At 43.3% G+C, this 20,915-nt stretch overlaps 1 protein-coding gene across 1 annotated transcript in view; it reads right to left on the bottom strand.

Annotated features, from left to right (window-relative positions):
• Nucleotides 1-20,915, bottom strand: part of arap2 (ArfGAP with RhoGAP domain, ankyrin repeat and PH domain 2) — a gene marked incomplete at both ends in the record, with an annotated part of 239,703 nt that overhangs the window by 41,145 nt on the left and 177,643 nt on the right. Inside the window, 4 exon segments of the mRNA XM_080741531.1 lie at nt 3,402-3,549; nt 10,024-10,129; nt 14,445-14,657; nt 17,585-17,748. Of these exon segments, the coding sequence (XP_080597657.1) occupies nt 3,402-3,549; nt 10,024-10,129; nt 14,445-14,657; nt 17,585-17,748 (631 nt within the window).

Here is a 20,915-nt window from a genome sequence, read left to right as displayed (position 1 = left end):
TTCAGAAACTCATTTCAAAGTGGCAAGTTGGCGGTGATTGTTCGACGTAGCTCAGCACCAAACTGAATAAAAAAAGAAAGGGGGCCGCCACACTTTCTCTTTCACAAAAAGCTCTGGGAGGGGGAAAATGACATTTTTTTATTCCAGCTTTTTTCCGATCATTTTCAGAGAACAATTTGCTTTGTTAGAGTTATACGCATGGCAGAGAAGATTGGAGCGCGGGAAGAAAAAGGGGGCGGGGGGGGGGGGAAGAAAAGAAAAATGCACGCTACACCTCCCTGCGCACGTGTGTGTGTGTGCGTGTGTGTGTGTGTGTGTGTGTGTGTGTGTGTGTGCGCGCGTGTGTGTGTGCGCGCGTGTGTGTGTGTTTGGGCCTGATAAAGGGGCCCAGAAGACGGCATCCAAACGCAGAACCGGCACTTTAAGCCGTTTAGGCCTAGAATTATTGAATGCTTTAACTATTGAAAAATAGCAGATATACAAGCTCACAGCGCGGCACCGAGTGCCGCGCTGCAAGCTTGCAGATCTGCTATTTTTGAAAAAGTCGTGGAAATGCGTGCAAATCTTTGAATATACTGTATGTATTTTTAAAGCGAACCTTTGTAACTCCAATTTTGCTTCTGGGTGGTCCCTGGAACTAAATATTTTGAGATGGCGGTCCGTGGCCAAATAAATATCATTTTGGGGGTCCTTCACATGAAAAGGTTTGAAAACCACTGACATAACAGTCTCTCAAGAACAGACTAACTGAGCTCCAGTTAAGTGAAAAGGACCTCTTTGACGATGGCCAGCCAGATTGCTGACATAGACACATAGGTTTTTTCCAAATAACCTTAGAAGGATTCATAAGACACTTATAGAACCAGGTCAAAATTAAAATTTTCACGATTTAAGAAAAAAATAGCAGATATACAAGCTCGCAGCGCGGCACTCGGTGCCGCGCTGCGAGCTTGTATATCAGCTATTTTTCAATAGTTAAAGCATAAAATAATGCGTAATAATGCGTACCCGGTTTGAATGGGTTAATTAGTGAAGCGTCTCAATCGTTTTGTGTCAGCGTGCGCTTTCCATTTTTTTCCCCCCCCTCACCACCACCACCACCACCGCTGCTGCTATTGGGGGCCCGTCGTCGCCGCTGGAGCTTAATGTCTATTTGTCATGCGAACGACGGCGTCCCAAACCGATTTGGAGCGAACGCTCCCCCTTTCAGCGTCAGAACAAGAGGGGATCAGGGCCACTCTGCCGGGTATTAGCATTCCCCCGGTGCCGTGCGTCCCGTTAAGCCAGGCAGCGCTCCAAGTAGAACACTGATACCCTCTCCTCCGCCCCCCCTTAAGCATCTGATCTGGTGCTAACTTGTTAACCCATTCAGAACGGGTACACATTTTGTGTATCATTATTTTATGCTTTAACTATTGAAAAATAGCAGATATACAAGCTCACAGCGCGGCACCGAGTGCCGCGCTGCGAGCTTGTAGATCTGCTATTTTTGAAAAATCGTGAAAATTTGAATTTTGACCCGATTCTATAAGTGTCTTTTGAATCCTTCTAAGAGTTTTGGAAAAAAAAACTATGTTTCTATGTCAGCAATCTGGCCGGCCATCGTCAAAGAAAAGCGGTCCTTTTCACTTAACTGGAGCTCAGTTAGTCTGTTCTTGAGAGACTACTATGTCAGTGGTGCTCAAACCTTTTCATGTGAAGGACCCCCAAAATGATATTTATTTGGCCACGGACCCCCATTTCAAAATATCTAGTTCCAGGGACCACCCAGAAGCAAAATTTGAGTGACAAGCGTTCGCTTTGAAAATACATATATTCAAAGATTTGCACACATTTTCACAACTTTTTCAAAAATAGCAGATCTACAAGCTCGCAGCGCGGCACTCGGTGCCGCGCTGTGAGCTTGTATATCTGCTATTTTTCATTAGTTAAAGCATTCAATAATTGTAGGCCTAAATGGGTTAAGCGGGTGGGGGGGTGACAACCTTGTCTTTTGAAACATAGACAGCACAAAACCAGAAAAAAGAAAGCGCTCCCCATGAGAGAATAAACTAAATCGTTTTTCCAAGTATTTCCAAATAAAAAATAATAATTCCACATAGTTTCATAATTATAAGAATAGCAAATACATACAGTTGGTAATCTCTACAGCAGGGGTTCCCAAACTTGTTGGGCTCAGGGCACCACATTTTTCATCCGAGGCACCCCTACATTATATCATAATATTACCTACATGACATTCATAATTTTCACTCCCAGTATCTTTATATTCGTGGCATATTTTAGGGATTATGTCGCGAGGAAAACATTGAGATAATTACAATTTTGGTAAAAACTTACTGAAAATAACTCTTTACTTCAAGTTTAAAATGATAACAAATATTTGTTTAAGTGTTCTAATAAATTCCAAATATTACCAAATGATCTCGCGGCACCCCTGGACCACCGTCGCGGCACCCCACTTTGAAAACCCCTGCTCTACAGTATACCGTCGGGTGGAAACCTCATTACGTCCAAAATTGTCTTTTCAGAATTAAAATAAAAACTTAGCAGCTCAAAGCACTGCCACGCCAAGCGTGCCACACTTCGAGCCGCGCTTCGAGCTTGTAGATGGCTTCGATCTTGCAGTTCTTTTAGGGGGGGTCTAAATGGACTCATACAAGTCTGTAACTCTGATAGTATACAAATGGAACCAAATGGACCCGTTACACGGTCAAGGGGAGAGTTAAGGGGAGACCTTGAAATGTAAAAGTTTGAGAAACACATAAATGCCCCACATCATGCGATGTCGGCACACATTAGGAAAAAAAATCACACCTGTGTGAAATGAGCGGTGGTCGTGGAGGCTACGCAACAGCACTACTGTGTGTGTGTGTGTGTGTGTGTGTGTGTGTGTGTGTGTGCGTGCGTGCGTGCGTGCGTGTGTGTGTGTTGCTCACCCAGGTGTGTGTGTGTGTGTGTGTGTGTGTGTGTGTGTGTGTGTGTGTGTGTGTGTGTGTGTGTGTGTGTGTGTGTGTGTTAGAGAGAGAGAGTGTGTGTAGGCCTATTGCAGTTGATGCTCAGGTTAGACTCAGCAGCACCCTCTTTGGCCACCAGTGGTATTCAGGCTACATACACGGATACACGGATACATACACGGATGCACACACGGCCATGCTATGGAGCGGTCTACCGTCTACCACTGCTCAAAAATAAAAAATAAACATCAGGGGGAGTGGATTCCAGGGACTCTGTGGGTTTCTTTATGGGCACCACAAAATTGACACTTACAAGTGTTAACTTTGACATTGTACAAATGTCAAAGTTAGGGGGACACCTTCAAATGTCAAAGTTTGATAACCACTGGTCTAGCACAGGACATCAGGGAAAAGAAAATACGTGGGGGGAAAGGGGTGACTCACGCCGAAGAGGGCGACGTAGTTGGCGATGAGGTCGTGGACCACGGTGACCTCCAGCGGGGTCTGTCCTCGCGTCTGGAACAGGCAGGAGGAGAAGACGGAGGCCAGCCGACGGCCCGCCATCTGGTTGAGGTGGGAGCACTGCTGGATCCTACAGGAGCACGGGGGAGGGGAGGCCGCGTCAACACAGGCTTAAAGACCCAATTAAATGACTATTTTTGGGTATTTTATTTTGAAGTTTCAGTTTGAAAAGGAAGCCTGTGTGTTTCTGATCCTATCCGAGGGGAACAGCCCTTCAGGCGATGGGATATAGCAGATATACAAGCTCACAGCGCGGCACCGAGTGCCGCGCTGCGAGCATGTAGATCTGCTATTTTTGAAAAATCGTGAAAATTTGAATTTTCACCCGATTCTATAAGTGTCTTTTGAATCCTTCTAAGATTTTTTTTGGAAAACCTATGTTTCTATGTCAGCAATCTGGCCAGCCATCGTCAAAGAAAAGGTCCTTTTCACTTAACTCAGTTAGTCTGTTCTTGAGAGACTACTATGTCATATTCAAAGATTGCCGCGCTGTGAGCTTGTATATCTGCTATTTTTCACTGGTTAAAACATTCAATAATTCTAGGCCTAAACACATTCAACAGGGTTCCCGCACATTTTTAAAGACGGGGTGAAATCAAAAACATGTTTTTCACACTTTTAGAGCATGATACTATGGCCATACCTAACACTAGATGCCAAAAAAATAGAAAACAAACAATTTTTGTGTATATTTATATCAAAGGTCCCTAAATAGGCCATTCTTAATTACTTCCTGTGAACAGAAATTCAAAAAGTGATGACATAGACAGAGTTTTTGAATATAAATGAACCTTTGATTACAGGTACATTCACCTGTTTGTTTCCCATTGCTGGCTCCCATTACTCCCATTACTCAGATTTTAAATCCCATCGCCTGAAGGGCTGGTCCCCTCGGATAGGTTCAGAAACACACAGGCTTCCTTTTCAAACTGAAACTTCAAAATAAAATACCCAAAATAGTAATTTCATTGGGTCTTTAAAGATGCGGTGCAATGATTTCTTTCCCCCCCTAAAACCTGATGATCAGGTATTAGGATTATACTAGGAGGATGTTTTTTTCCCCCCAAAAAAGTGCACAGAAAGTGTTAAAATGATGTTTTTATGTGGCCACACCCACCAGTTCATTAAGTATGCCAAGGTAAAAATATGGCGATAAGAGGTTTCTCCCCGACAACAGTGATATTTTGTCTCGTTTGTTCTCTCTTGCACACACACACACACACACACACACACACACACACACACACACACACACACACACACACACACACACACACACACACACACACACACACACACACACACACACACACACACACACACACACACACACACGTTTGGAGATGCTAGGCTTCGGTCCAACTTCTGCAAAAAAAGAAAAAAAGAAAAAGAAAAGAAAAAAAGGGCCAATTAAGTCTTCTTCAAACATTGTGCGTCATTAACATAATGCAGGCTAATCACACAGCTCTCCGCAGAGGCTTTGTGAGGGTAAGCACGTGCGCTGTGTTGAGCATCAGCTAAACAGGACATCAGGTTTGCCTGGCGTCGGCTTTGTGTCTTAATACTACAAGAAGTGTCAGAATTAAGGGGACGGTGCCGGTGGGTCGCAGCCTGGACACCACCTCTGCCGTGTTCGACACGCAGCCGTGCTCAACCTTTCAAAGAGCTGCGCTTCCATTATGCATACTGTATAGTAGCTCACTGCTTCCCAAACACTTATCCCCCTTCGTTAAAACACATATTAAAAATCTTGGTGTACTATTTGAACCCTCCCTGAAATTTGATAAGCAAATAAATTCTGTGGTAAGGAGTAGCTTCTTTCATATTAAGCAAATCGCACAAATCAAATCTTTTCTTTCACCCCACAATCTAGAGATAGTAATCCATGCCCTCGTAACATCAAGGCTGGATTACTGCAACTCCCTTTATATAGGGGTTGCAAACTCCTCCCTTTCCCGCCTCCAGCTTGTTCAAAATGCGGCCGCCAGGCTCCTGACTGGCACCCGCAGACGGGACCAGATCACGCCTGTTTTGGCCTCTCTCCATTGGCTACCAGTCAGGTTCAGAACCACTTTTAAAATCCTTTTATTTGTTTTTAAAGCCTTAAATGGGCTAGCACCACCCTACATCACGGAACTACTGCCCCCCCCCGACAACACCAGGACACTGAGATCCTCTGGCCAGAGTTTTCTCAAAGTTCCAACGGCCAACCTAAGACAAAAGGGTGATAGAGCGTTCTCTGTGGCTGGCCCTACTCTCTGGAACAGCCTGCCTCCCACTGTTAGACTCGCCCCATCCCTGGACACTTTCAAGTCCCGACTAAAAACACACCTCTTCACCCTAGCATTTGAGCCCTAGACTTTTACCTCTTATTGTTTTATATCTTTAAATGTTTTGTTTTTATAGTTGTAAGGTTTTAAATGTTTACACACGTTTCTATTGTTCTTGCCTGTATTGTATTTGTTTTACTGAGTTCTCATGATGTACAGCACTTTGGTCAACCTGGTTGTTTTTAAATGTACTTTATAAATAAATTGACTTGACTTGACTTGGGTCTGGACCCATTTGTGGGTCGTGGACAAATATTTGAATGGGTCCCTTAATTATTGTTTTTTTCCCCCCTACATTTAGTTTTTAATTATCATCATTTCAAAACATTTTCAAAAAACATACCCCAAAAAGCGAAGATTTATATGAAAATGCAATGATAATTAATTTCATTAATAAAAAAAAAAATACTAAAAATCTAAGAAATTACATAAATTAGAAAACAAATGTTTAAGAAGTAGTGAAAATAGCCGTTCTACAAGCTCTCAACACTGCTGTTTTCACTACCGCTGTTTTCACTAGTTTGGGTCCCGGGCAAACGTCTGATTTTTTTTTGGGGGGGCGGTCATTGGCTAAAAAGAATGGGAACCACTGCTGTAGGTCACAAACCCCCGTTTAATAATATTTTTACCTCTGGGCCCAGGGGCCCAAGGTGGAGGGGCCCTAGTAACTTTAGCTATTGAAAAATAGCAGATATACAAGCTCACAGCGCGGCACCGAGTGCCGCGCTGCGAGCTTGTAGATCTGCTATTTTTGAAAAGTCGTGAAAATGTGCACAAATCTTTGAATAAATGCATTTTTTAAGTGAACATTTGTAACTCAAATTTTGCTTCTGGGGGGTCCCTGGAACAAAATATGTTGAGATGGGGGGGTCCTTCACATGAAAAAGTTTGAGCATCACTGACATGGAAACATAGGTTTCTTGGCACACATTTTCACGTTTTTTTCAAAAATAGCAGATCTACAAGCTCGCAGCGCGGCACCGAGTGCCGCGCTGTGAGCTTGCATATCTGCTATCTTTCAATAGTTAACATTCATGGGGGGCCCACAGTGAATCCTTGTACCCAGGGCCCGGAATTTGGTGTGACGCCCCTGTCTGGGCCCCACAGTGAACGCTGTAAGATTCTCAGGACCCTCTCTTGCACCTTATGACTAATCTTATTAGGCAGTTTGTTATTCATTTTGACAGTTTTAAAGTTATACCATGTAACTTTTTTTATAAAACAAATCTTAAAATTGTCCTAACTGTTAAATCGCTAAAGTTTTAGAACCCCCACTCCGTTATTTTCAGCTTCTGAAGCCTTCTCTTTATATGTTTTCTATGAGCCGTGAGGGGGGGAGAATTTCGCGGCAAAATGACGTCATCTGCATCATGTGTATACGTTGGCCAATCATATCGCCGATCATAAACACATGGTACACTACCGGCCAATCACAGGCGCATCTTGCTGACTTCTCAGGAAGTAGCTTGCCTCAACATAACAACAACATACTCGAGTGAAGGAGTCCGTTTCTCCGGAATGCCTGAACGCACAGGAACCAGGGACCCCTCTAAAGATAGATCTCGGCGAGGTGGAGGCAGACGCGGGGGTGTGAGGCCCGGTCCGCGGCGAAAAACGGCAGAAAGACGTGGACGCGACCGCGGTTTGCTATACAGCTCTGACCACTAGTTGAGCAACTTACACAGTATAGCTTTAAAATAGTGAAAATAGCCCACAACTTGTTGCTGTTGATCGGCTATTTACAAAATGATAAAAAATAAGTATGATTAGTCATAGCATAAAGCATAAGACACCCTGGAAAATAGTTCATTTAACTCTGAGTGTACAAGTGGAACCAAATGGACTATTTGGGGTTTAATTTGTATGCGCAACAACCTCCCAAAGAACTGCAGATCTAGCCTGGTTAATAAACCAGACCGCACAACACCACCCCCTGGCGGTAGTGGTGGTGTAGTGTGGTATAGAACCCATCAATTGAGATTCTGTTTCCACCAGACACCAGAAAGGGTTAGCCAATCAGGGCTGTAGGATTGGGGCACATGGTGGGTGGTGGCCTGGTTCAAAAACATTCAGCCAATCAGGCGAGTCTGTGTGTATTCAAACACATCCCCCCCTCCACTCTCATTGCAGACATCAAACAGGTCGTAGTCTTTGATGCTTTCATTGAACTAACGAGCTATTGACACTTGTATGGCTCAATCAATTACTGCAGTTCAAAACCCCTTTGAAGTTCAAAGGGAGCAATTAAGAGCTCTGGTTAGTGGTTAAGCTTTAGCCCGCCCCCCCCCCAGAAATGGAATCTCTCCCTGCAATCCCAGACTCTCTTCCCAAAACGAAGTGTGTGATAGAGGCTGGCACCGCCAGGCAACTGCAGATCTGCTGTAGAGATGGGACGTTCGCGAACGAATCACGTCTTTTGAACGGCTCTTTGAAATGAACGATGGGATCCGGTTCACAGTAGGGAGCCGTTCCTTTTGTAAATTGTTTTGTGGAAAAAGTACAAACATTCTTTACTTATGTTATGTAAAAGTTTCAATACTGCAACTTGGAAATACTCTGTCACAAGTATAAGTTTAAAATTTACTTGAGTAAAAGTACAAAAGTATTGGTATCAAAATGTACAAAGTACCAATAGTAGAAAGTACTCATTATGCAGAATGTCCCATTTCACAAGTTTTCCCAATGAATAATATGTAGAAAATAATTTGAAAATAGCAGATCTACAAGCTCACAATGCGTCGCAACGCGACGCATTGTGAGCTTGTAGATCGGCTATTTTCAAATGGCGGCTATATTTCCAAAATGTATATAGGCTTGAAGTGATTTGTAATTATAATCAAAATCTACAAAGTAACTAAATAACTAAAATTAGTCTTTTGAACGGCTCTTTGAAAGGAACGGATCCCAGAGATCCGGCTCGCTTCAAAGAGCCATAAATCCCATCTCTAATCTGCTGCCACTCTTTTTAAAACACAACTAAAGACCTTTCTGTTTGCTGCTATCTTTGATCGAGTCATTTCTTTTCCCTTGCATATCCTTTCTTTTCTCCTCTGCACTGTAACTATCTATTGATTTGTACTTCTTTTGTTTTATGGATCCAAATATCATTTTATACTCGTATTATTGTGCTTCCCTCGTCTGATGTCTTGTGCAAAGCACATTGAACAACAGCCTTGTTGTTGAAATATACCATACAAATGAAATTGCCTTGCCTTGCCTAACCATCATCTAGCTGGGGACCCCCCTAGCACCCCCTCAAGGACCCCCGGGGGTTCCAGGACTCTACATTGAAAAGCAGCCAGCTACAGTACAGCACCTGCTGTGTTCTGTTCTGTCACATGCATGGAAGAATGTCTGCTGTTTGTGTGTGTGTGTGTGTGTGTGTGTGTGTGTGTGTGTGTGTGTGTGCGTGCGTGCGTGCGTGCGTGCGTGCGTGCGTGCGTGCGTGCGTGCGTGCGTGCGTGCGTGTGAGAGAGCGTGTGCATGTGCGCACGCGCGTCGTTCAAGTACATAATAATGAGTAATGTTATTACGCTCAAATCCCGAAAGGGAAGAGGACCTGAACACAAGGTCACTTTGCGGGGACACATTTCAGGAGCTCGTTAAGGAAAAGGGCCACCTGGGGGTTAAATGGCCAAAGTCAGGGTCAGCGGGTTAAGGTTCTGGTTAGAGCCGCAGGGTGAACACATCTGGCACGCAGCGGCCGAGGGGTCTGGATTGGGATCGAAGGTCGGGAACCAAATGCATGTCAATGCAATATATATGCATGAATAAAGTCAATATACTGCATGCACACATGGGAACAAGGATGTGTGCAGGCAGGTGCACACATAGACATCAAAGGGGGCTTGAGCCCCTGCCCTTTTATCTGTCTGTAAAAAGTGCCCTCACCTGACCATGAATGCAGTTTTTACTATGGTGAAAAAACATGCAAATGAATGTCCTCCTTCCATGCCATACCTGAAGGCAGCGTTCAAGAGAATTACCTCGTCCAAACTCTCCCGAACTCGAATGCAGCATCTTATTATGTCTTATGCCCTTGCTGTATAGAAATCAAACGTCGAAAATAGCCGACCTCCAAGCTCGATATTTTCACCAACAGGCCCTTTTAGAAACGTCAGCCCCTGCCTCTCTAACATTCTCTGCACGTCCCTGGATATGTGTGTGTGTGTGTGTGTGTGCGCGTGCGTGCGTGCGTGCGTGCGTGTGTGTACCTGTACAGATGTTGGAGCAGGGCTTCTAAGGTGGACCTGTTTGTCTTGGGTAAACTCTGGATGAAGGCGGAGTACTTCTTCACCCTCTGCCTCTCGTCCTTCTCGTCTGCAACACAGCAACCAGAGATTGTTGTTGGGGGCGGCAGTGGCTCAGGGGTAGAGAAACCGTCATTAGAACACAGAGGGAACCCGGTTCGATCCCGGGCTCCCCCTGAGTCAATGTCGAAGAGTCCTTGAGCAAGACTCTGAACCCCTAGTTTCTCCCATAGAGTATATCGTAGTTGTCCGATGAAAACCTTGTATGTCCAAAACCGTTCGTTTTGCATTTATCATTTTAAAAATGACGGTGCGAGGCGTTGTGTGCTTGCAGATCGGCTGTTTTCACTACTTTTGTGTCACAGCCTTGTATGATGAAGCAGGGCTTTACTTTGCGAAAGAACGTACACATTTGAAACTTGGAGATACGAGGTTTCCACCCGACAACGACAATATATATAATAGAGAGCGGACCAGCTATCATTTCAATGCAAGTGCTCAGTGGCGTTTTGAAGCATGCAGAAGTAGCTAATCCAGGTGCATTCTGGGGGGAATTGGTCTCTACCTAGAGACCAAAATGTTTGACGTCAATGACGTAATGACGTCCATTGAACCCTATATTGTAGACGCCAGCGGCTTGCTCTTATGGCCAGTAGGGCGGCAGCTTCAATGTTTACAAGCCGTTCTGGGGGCTTGGTTGCTCCCAGTGAGCAGGTTGGTGCCTTGCATGGTTTCCTCCACCGTCCATCGGTGTGTGAATGTGTGAATGTAATGCACAATCTCTGTAAAGCGCCTTGGATAAAGGCGCTATACAAATGCACCAATTACCATTTATTATTTATTTAGTCATTATGTCAATTAATTCCTCCCCACACCAGTGGTGTAAAGTAACTAAGTAAATTTACTTAAGTACTGCACAAAAGAACAATTTTGAGGTAATTTGTAGTTTTACTTGAGTATTTCCAATTACTTTCCAAATACTTTTACTTCTACTCCACTACAACTCAGATGCAAATATTGTACTTTTACTCCACAACATTTTATTGGAAAACTTCAGTTATTAGTTACATTGCAGATATAAATGATTATATTTTAAAACATACATTAATCCACTTTAGCCCTATTTGGGGGTCCCTGACATGAAAAAGTCTGAGTACCGATGATGAAGCAACCACAGGTTTTTCAGAAAACTGTTAGGATCTTTATTATACAATTTAGCAAAAGCCGCATCCCACTTCCAAGCCCATTCACGCCCACTCTGCATCCACTCCAACTCAACTTCAACTCAACGGTAGGTAGAACGTACGGAAAAATACCGCCCACCTCTATGCCGATTCGCTAACCGGCCCATTCACTGCAGCCGAGAAGCATCCTGCTCCCCCCTCCCCCTTCCCCCCTCCTCACACACTCAGTCACTCTGAGCAGACAGCAGAGGGGGAGACCTCAAAGTTGTTTAAACAGCTTGGAAACCATTCGCTACTACTGGATTAATAACTGATCATCAATACATCTCAAATAGGGATCTACTACCTTTGGATGTTCAATTGGAGAGGACAACAGCAACACATTGAAATCCACGTTTTTAGGCTCCAACCGCTTGCATTAGATCCAGAGAAATGCGATGCGATGCGTGAGCATTTGTCTTCTCTTCAACACTGCGCATATTTCCAGCTATCCTAGGCTGTGTAACGTTAGGTTAACGAGCTCGTTGACCCTCATTTGACATAGGCAATCGGCACAGTCTGGCTTGTGCTGCGTGTGTCAACTGAATGCATTAGCCCAGATATCAAGTAATCATGATCTCCCCCTCATGCTAAAATGACTTTAAGTTCCACTTCTCCCCAAAATGTATTTTCCATCATGAATGACAAGCCTATACTCTTGTTGCATTTAGGCTCTTTATTAAACTATACGCCTGTGTTTTATTGCTACACAATAATGGTAAATAAAGTAGCTTACTCTAAAATAATCCATCCATCCATCCATCTTCAACCGCTTATCCAGCATCGGGTCACTGGGGTAACAGTTCCAACTGAGATTTCTAGAGTTCCTTAATAATAATAATTAAAATAAACAATACTAATGATTATAATTGCGACTGTCAGGTCGCAGTTACTATGAAAACCTCCACCGCCTGTCTGTCCGTCAGTCTGTCTGTCACATCACACTTTTTTGCCCCTATCCATGTGAAATTTTCCACACACAATCCTTGTCTGCCAATCCACAACCTCCACCCTTCCAGGGACCCCCGCAGCTCCAGGGACCCCCGCCAATTTTTTTAAAACACATTTTTGAATACTGCTCCTACAGTTTTTGCCCTAAAATCACACAGAACGCTACACAGTATGTCTACACTTATCTCATCGACATGGATCTGTCCCATATAGCGCCACCATCAGGTCGATTTTTTAACACATTTTTGGACCTAAAATCACGCTGCGACCTGACGGTCGCTTATCATACATTCATAAATACATACCGTACATACTGTATAAATGTATCCGCCTTATTCCACCTTTATCTATACATTTCCACAACAATATACAGACAGAAATGGCATATTTTGGACATAGTTCGATTCGTGATTAATCATGATTAATTAATTTTTAAGCTGTGATTAATCTGATTAAAAATTTTAATCATTTGACAGCCCTAAGATGGATACATAGATAAAGATAAAGATTGGAATCTCGGAATCTCCATATCAGTTGCATCACTAACAATAATTAAAAACTAACAATAGTCATAATAATAATAATAATAATATCTGGAATGTACATAATACTTTTACAGTTCACTACAGTAAGGCACAGAACAGTACCATAAAGTACAGTACACTACCATACAGTACAGAAGATACACTACACTACAGTACAGTAAGGTACAGCACAATACAGTACAGTAAGGTACAGTACACTACAGCACAGTAAGGTACAGTACAGAACAGTACAGTAGATACAGTAAGGTACAGTACAATACAGCACAGTAAAATACAGTACACTACAATACAGTAAGGTACAGTACAATACAGTGCAGTAAGGTACAGCACAGTAAGGTACAGTAAGGTACAGTACAGTACAGTGCAGTAAGGTACAGCACAGTACAATACAATAAGGTACAGTACAGTAAGGTACAGTACAGCACAGTAAGGTACAGTACAGTACAGTACACTACAGTAAAGAAGCGGGGGTGGACTCTAGATGTGAGCGGCCCGAAGGGCCGCGAACCTCTAGTTTATAACATTTTGTATTATCGGCCTCAGGTCTTAATGGGTTAATGCTCTTTTGTGCTGATAATGCATGTGTAAAATTAAGTGTGGAGTGCAGTAAGCCACACTATAATCTATTTTTTAAAACCTACTACTGGGTGTCTGGGGACCATTTTCCCTGATTTTACACCAGGCCGTGTTTTTTTATTTTTTTTAAACACTTAAATCTCTTAAACTGCCACTAAATGTCACATAACTCACGGCCAGGATGACACCCAGTTGACTCCCAACTAAAACAATATTCTGAACGTACATACAGTACAGAGGCTTGTGCCAAGCAGCACAATGCACCGCAGGAAAACCATGTAAAAAAAAAGGTCCAATGTCTCTGTCGTTCTTCAGTATAATGTCACAATAATGCATGCTTCACTTACACGCCAGCCAGCGTTGATTTTGCAGATTAAACTATGACGATAAATGTTCGTTTGACTACCTTTTCAACCTCAACTCCCCCAATTTAAAATGTGATTATTTTGGGGTCCCGACCTGAAAAGGTTGAGAACCACTGCAGTAGGGGTACATACCCAGGGCTGCCACCCAGTAGGGGTACATAGAGTAGGGCAGGGGTTCCCAAACTTTTTTGTCTCAGGGCAACCCATACATATTTTTTTAAATCTGAGGCATTTTCACTCCCAGCACCTTATATTCATAGCATATCGTCGTTGTCGGGTGGAAACCTTGTACTGTATGTCCAAAACCGTTCGTTTTGTATTTATCATCTATAAAATGTACTAAACTAGTGAAAAAAGCAGATCTACAAGCACACAACGCCTGGCGTTGTGTGCTTGTAGATCGGCTGTTTTTACTAGTTTTGTGCGACAGTCTTGTACGACTGCAGGGCTTTGCTTTACCAAAAGACATACGCATTTGAAACTTGGGGATACGAGGTTTCTGCCCGACAGTGAGGATATTTTAGTGATTATGTTGCGAGGAAAACATTGAGATAATAGCCATTTTGGTTAGAACTGACTGAAAATAACTTTGTACTTCAAGTTTAAAATGATACTAAATATTTAAGTGTTCAAATAAATTCCAAATATTATCAAATTATCTCGCGGCACCCCAGGGTGCCCCGTCACCCACTTTGAAAACCCCTGGAGTAGGGTACGGTACATACCCAGGGCTGCCACCCAGTAGGGGTACAGCTCCTTGGTGAGCAGGGCGTCCTCAGCCTGGGACAGGAAGGTCTTCAGGGTGTCGGTGACGTCTTCCAGACGGTGCTCCTTGTGGCGGAGCTTGACGTTGCGGGCGTCCCGGCCGAACTCCTCCAGGAGCAGAGCCACGCGGCCGGGCTCCCCCTGCCTCTCGTACACCCCCTCCTGGCACAGACCTGGAGGAGAGGATGGGGATGGATAAAATGGGATTGGATAACCGTTATTATCCGGCCAGTCACTTCTCGATGACGTCAGCGACGGCAGCAAATCTGGACAGCCTGTTTTGAGAACCTGTGGGATGCTTTTAACCTCCGCCTTCCCAAAACCAGAGAAAGACACAACGGTCAGAAATGGGACTTTGTGAGGATAGAAGGTGCTAGTGGGACCCCAAAAAAAGGTTTTAAAATAGGAAAAGTGAAATTTCATGGTGTATCACCTTTAACCCATTGATCGCAGTGTGACGACCTTGACGTGTTATTCACAAAAGGTCCAGGCCTCCACCTACGACTTGGACGACCTATCGCTAGATGGCGCTGTTCGCTAGCTTATGGGTTACCAATTATTTCCGGGGTAACCTGAAGGTCACCTGACACTGCGATGATGTCACCGGAACAAAAAGAGCGTTTCCCCGTAAAAAAAAAAAAACGCGGGAGCAGCCATCATTGGAGTGGATCTTCGCGAGTGGACTGGGATTAGTTTTTTCACTGCGCGGCATCGCCCGGAAAATAGAAGAGTGGCATATCGGAGTGGCGGGTGAGGGTTGAGGCGTGGATGGGCGTGCCATCCGCAGACGGTATGTGTGTCCCTTTAGTCAAGTGCAAGTGCTGTACCACTAAACCGTGCCTGTAAAGAATGTACTTGATACAGTCTCTTTGCCAAAAACTGCCGATCTACAAATGTTCTGCCTCCGAATATGGATGCTGGTGTTCCAAGTGTTTAACAAAAGTGGCATTTTAAGTTTTAAGCATATTTATTGTGATTGTCACGCTAATATCCTACTGTACATAGCAATTATTTTGGTCACAATAATAATGACATGAAATGTTCATATCGTCCTATTCCCTCGTGGAGAGAAAGATAGAAAAACATGGACGGATGGATGGATGGATGGATGGATGGATGGATGGATGGATGGATGGATGGATGAGTGGATTGATGAGTGGATGGGTGGATGCTCATTGGGGGGGGGGTGGTGGATGCATGGATACATGAATGTACAGTATGTGGGTTTGTTGGTTGGTATAGTACTGTAGGTAGGAAGGCAAACAAGCATGAATAAAGAGATGGATATTTGCTACAGTAAATCACCACCCGTTGGTGTCTGGCTGGTGCCTGGAAGGCTAATCCATCCATTCATTCATTTATTCATTCATTCATCCTTTATAGTCATTGCCATTTATTTCCATAAGTTGAAATAAATAAATAAAATCTGCTGTATAAAATCACAGCGTTTCAAATGTATTCATGGATTATGTAGTTGTACCAGAGCACAGCAGTCAACTCATGTTCACTTTAACTCTCAAATACCAGGAACGCACCCGAGTCGCGTTAGATTTTAACCACTTTAACCATTATTTTATGCCTTAACTATTGAAAAATAGCAGATATACAAGCTCACAGCGCGGCACCGAGTGCCGCGCTGCGAGCTTGTAGATCTGCTATTTTTTTTTAAACGTGAAAATGTGTGCAAGTCTTTGAATATCTTTGACCCGATCTTTGACCCGACTTCTAAATCCTTCCTCTGGGGGTCCCAGCTGTTCTCAAACTTTTTCATGTCAAGGACCCCCAAAATTAAATTTATTCGGCCACGGACCCCCATCTCAAAATACGTTGTTCCAGGGACCCCCCAGAAGCAGAGATTTGAGTTACAAAAGTCTGCTTTGAAAAGTATATATTGAAAGATTTGCACACATTTTCACAATTTTTCAAAAATAGCAGATCTACAAGCTCGCAGCGCGGCACTCGGTGCCGCGCTGTGAGCTTGTATATCTGCTATTTTTCAGTAGTTAAAGCAGTCAATAATCCTAGGCCTAAATGGGTTAAGAAGCAGGGACTGGCATTTGCCAAAGTACAGAATGAAATGTAAACAGCGAGTGAAGTAGAACAGCTGGGCCACAGTGTGTGTGTGTGTGTGTGTGTGTGTGAAAAGAGAGTCCCCTATCTGTATTCTGTCTCGGTCTGCCCTCTGTGGCTTTATCCAAAATCCCATAAAGCTATAGACCTTTTCACACTTGACAACATAAACATTCTAAATGGGACCAAGAGTATTTTTTTTTTGTGTGTGTGTTGCAGTCTATGTGAATATCAGTGGCTGACAGGAAATAAACTTGGACCTAAGCTGTTCCCTAGCAACACTATTCCATTGACAAGGTCTATACAATCCATTTAAAGCATTTAGGCCTGGGATTATTGAATGCTTTAACTATTGAAAAATAGCAGATATACAAGCTCACAGCGCGGCACCGAGTGCCGCGCTGTGAGCTTGTAGATCTGCTATTTTTGAAAAATCTTGAAAATGTGTGCAAATTTTTCGATATATATTTTTCAAAGCAAACTTTTGCAACTCAAAATGTTCCCTGGAAAAACATATTTTGACATGGGGGTTAGCGGCCAAATAAAATGTAATTTCGGGGGTCCTTGACATGAAAAAGGTTTGAGAACCACTGATTTAGAGGAAGGATTTAGAAGTCGGGTCAAAGATCGGGTCAAAGATATTCAAAGACTTGCACACATTTTCACGAGTTAAAAAAAAAAATAGCAGATCTACAAGCTCGCAGCGCGGCACTCGGTGCCGTGCTGCGAGCTTGTAGATCTGCTATTTTTCAATAGTTAAAGCACAAAATAATGGTTAAAGTGGTTAAAGTCTTGACGCCACTCGGGCACGTTCCAGGTATTTGAGGGTTAAACTCTGCGCACAACACAACAGAAGGGACATGAAATTCAGTGGAGAATAACGCCAACAGCATAGCCAGGGAACAGCTTTTCAACCCTGTTCAAAGAAAGGAATAAAGAAGTACATTGCAGGCAGCACAAGCTGGACAAGTTTGCTGATAAAACGTACACTACACAACACAACCTAATTTACCTATCGGGTGTCACTCACCGTACTGCGTGACAAACGCCATGCAGCTGTCCAGGACGATGGGGACGCCGTTTTTATTCAGCTGCTGGTTCCCCAGAGCATTGCCGTCGGTGCCCGCGGCCAGCGTGATGGCAGAGTGCCACAGCGCAAAGTCCAACTTGTTGAAGCCATGGATGTACACGGTCCTGTGAGCACAGTGGGGGAAAAACGTCACTGTTAAGCTGGTTGCACACTGCTGCGTTTTTCGGGCCGAATATCGGAGTGAATTTCGGAGCGCGTGAATAAAAAAATCAACCTCACGTTATGTCAGTCACGTTTGCACACTGCCGCCCGTTTCGCGCACCACTCGGTCCCTTGCTCTCTCTATCTCTCTCTCTCTCCTTGCCCTGAAAAACGCATTTCGCAACGAAAAACGCAGCAGTGTGCAACCACCTTTAGAGCTAAGAGCTTCGACATTCACAATTGATATTATTATCAGACATACTGTACATTTATGTTACTCTAAGGCTTATGTTAAGAACATTATTTTCTGAATAACACCCTGCACACAAGAAAATATAGGTTCTTCAGTGTTAGAATTTTTTTTAAATATATATATAGTTGGGAATAAATGTTTTCAATTTACGTGTTAAGATGTAGGACATATTGGGGAATTGATTGATTGAATACTTTATTAACAGCGTGCAAAAAAGGACAGAGGTAATAGATTTATACAAAAGGATGCTGAAAGGATAACCCAAAAAGTTCTATGGCTTATGTATCTATCTCCATTGAGGAATTGAAGGAATATAATTGAAGCCAGTAACCAAATAACTGATAATTAACTTAGAGAACGGTCTAAAAAGCCTTTTCAATTGCAAAGGGAGGCCAGTAGGCCATTACTAGATTCAAGTCTTGTTTCAAAAGACAAGACACCATTTGATTCGAACAGCTGAAAGCAATTAGGGAATAATTTAAAAAAAAAACATACGTATTGTGCTACACTAACAGGGAAAGAAAGCTTCTTGTGATGTTGGCCTACTGTATGTGTTAAAAGCTCAGATGTGTGACATGTGGCCCCTCGCCTCGCTCTCCCGGCCCGGAGCAGCTGCTCCAGGAAGGCTTCAGTTTACAGTAAATCATGTGGTTAGTGCAGGTGAGGCAACACGCAGGGGCGTCACAGGGGGGGGGGGGGGGGAGTGGGACTGAGTTACTAGGGCCCAATGTGGAGGGGCCTTAATTATTTTGTACTATAGCTATTGAAAAATAGCAGATATACAAGCTCACAGCGAGCTTGTAGATCTGATATTTTTGAAAATGTCTGCAAATCTTTGAATATATGTACTTTTTAAGCGAACATTTGTAACTAAAATGTTGCTTCTGGGGGGGGGTCGCTGGAACTAAATATGGTGAGATGGGGGTGGCCAAATACATATCATTTTGGGGGTCCTTCACATGACAAACAAAGTTTGAGCACCACTGACATAGAAACATAGGTTTTTCAACAACAAAAAAAAAATATTCAAAGACTTTTTCACAAAATGTTCAAGATTTTTCAAAAATAGCAGATCTACAAGCTCACAGTGAGCTTGTATGTCTGCAATTGTTCAATAGTTAAAGCAACATAATGCGTTCCCAGTCAAAATGGGTTAAACCCACCCTCCCCTCCCCCTATGGAGAACATTCATGGGGGGCCCGCAGTGAATCCTTGTACCCAGGGCCCAGAATTTGGTGCGACACCCCTGGCAACACGCTTGCTAACAAGGCCCCCCCCCCCCCCCCCCCCATCACGAAGCTAACAGAAAACACTGCCCTCTGTAATGCTTGGTGTTACCGTGTCACATTGGCAAGTTTACACGCCTTTAGTTCTCCCTTTAACTTCTTCAGTGCCATATTTAAAGTGGGACCTCTTATATTGCCGGTTCACCAACAAAGGGTTAAAAAAATAGTGTGCACGCTGGTGCACACATTCGTGCACAGATCATGCACTATGCATGTGCATGCTTTTCACAGCTTTCAAACAAAAAAATCCGCTTGGAAATCCGTTCAGGCATTCAGGAGAAGGCAGCCCTTATGTTTTCTTCAAATGTAAACAAACATGGCTGCCATGTTTGAAAGATGGGGTTGGTATGGGGGTTAAACATGCAATTTCGCGATCGCGATCATGGCTAGTACACTGTTGGAGGTCCAAATTTTTTTTTTTTCAAAAATGTTTTTTTTCAAAAAAAAATGTTTGTTTTATAATTTTTTTTAAAAAGACGTCCAGAAGACGTCTGGCAGGGAGGTCCAGGGCCGGATGTAAGCTCTAGTAGTAGGTGGGGCGAGAGGAAATGCCAGGGGGGCAACCTTTTTAGGGGGTCATAACGCCAGAAATGCATAAAAACCTATGCATTTTGGCACACTTATACCAATGACACACCACACCATGCTGTGTACAGTACAAGTCACAGAACTTAAGAAATAAAATACACAAAAAAGTAAAAAAAAAAAAGAAAATCACACCCGTGTGAACTGAGCGGTGGTTTACCCACCTCATAGATCATGTGTACCGATTTTTGTGACATTTGAAGAAAATATGTAGGAAAAGGAGCAAAAAGTGTGTTTTGGAGAAAATTCAAGATGGCGGAAAATCTATCCTGGCGCAAATGGGCGTGGCCTATATGGGGAGATGCGTCTTGACCCAAGGAATCCAGGGAAAAAAGAATTTTAATTTTCCGATCTACGGTTCAAGAGTTACGGGGCAAAACGTAAAGTAGGCCGTTATAGCGCCACCATGAGGCCGAGTGATGTAATTATTTTTCGATTCATTCTTAAAATCATTATGAATCTCCTCTCCGAGGTTTGAAACTGTAGCTCCAATGGTTTACGAGAGAAAAATACTTGAAAGTGATTTCTTGCATTGTCCCATTATAAGTCAATGGGGACAATTAAGCGTCGTTTTTTGCCGATTACGTCGGCATGGTAAGGCGGATCGGAACGAAAGGTAATAGCACACCATTCCCGGCCAAGCCGCACATTTTGATGTATATATTGCGCGAGTGGCGTAAATGGTGCGGCACTAGTTACGCGCCGAAGTTTAGGCTACATACAGACACGGACGGAGACAGACAGACCCACACACACGGCCACGTATAGGAGCGTTGTGACCACCGCTCAAAAAAAACAACAAAAGGTTAAAGAAATGATAAATAATGTGATGACAAAAGACAGACATGTTACTGGTGTGATAGCTATATAAACTGATGTGATTGACAAAGATGAATGCAAATGATACTATAAACTGATAGATATAGATTGATACACTGATATGAGACTAGATGGATGATAGATATGATACTGGATAGATTGAGACACTGAGATGACACTAGATGGA

This window comes from Nannobrachium achirus (genome assembly GCF_963921795.1).
Source record: "Nannobrachium achirus genome assembly, chromosome: 14".
In the NCBI taxonomy this organism is placed as follows: domain Eukaryota; kingdom Metazoa; phylum Chordata; class Actinopteri; order Myctophiformes; family Myctophidae; genus Nannobrachium; species Nannobrachium achirus.
This window is presented reverse-complemented; position numbering and strand designations above follow the sequence as displayed.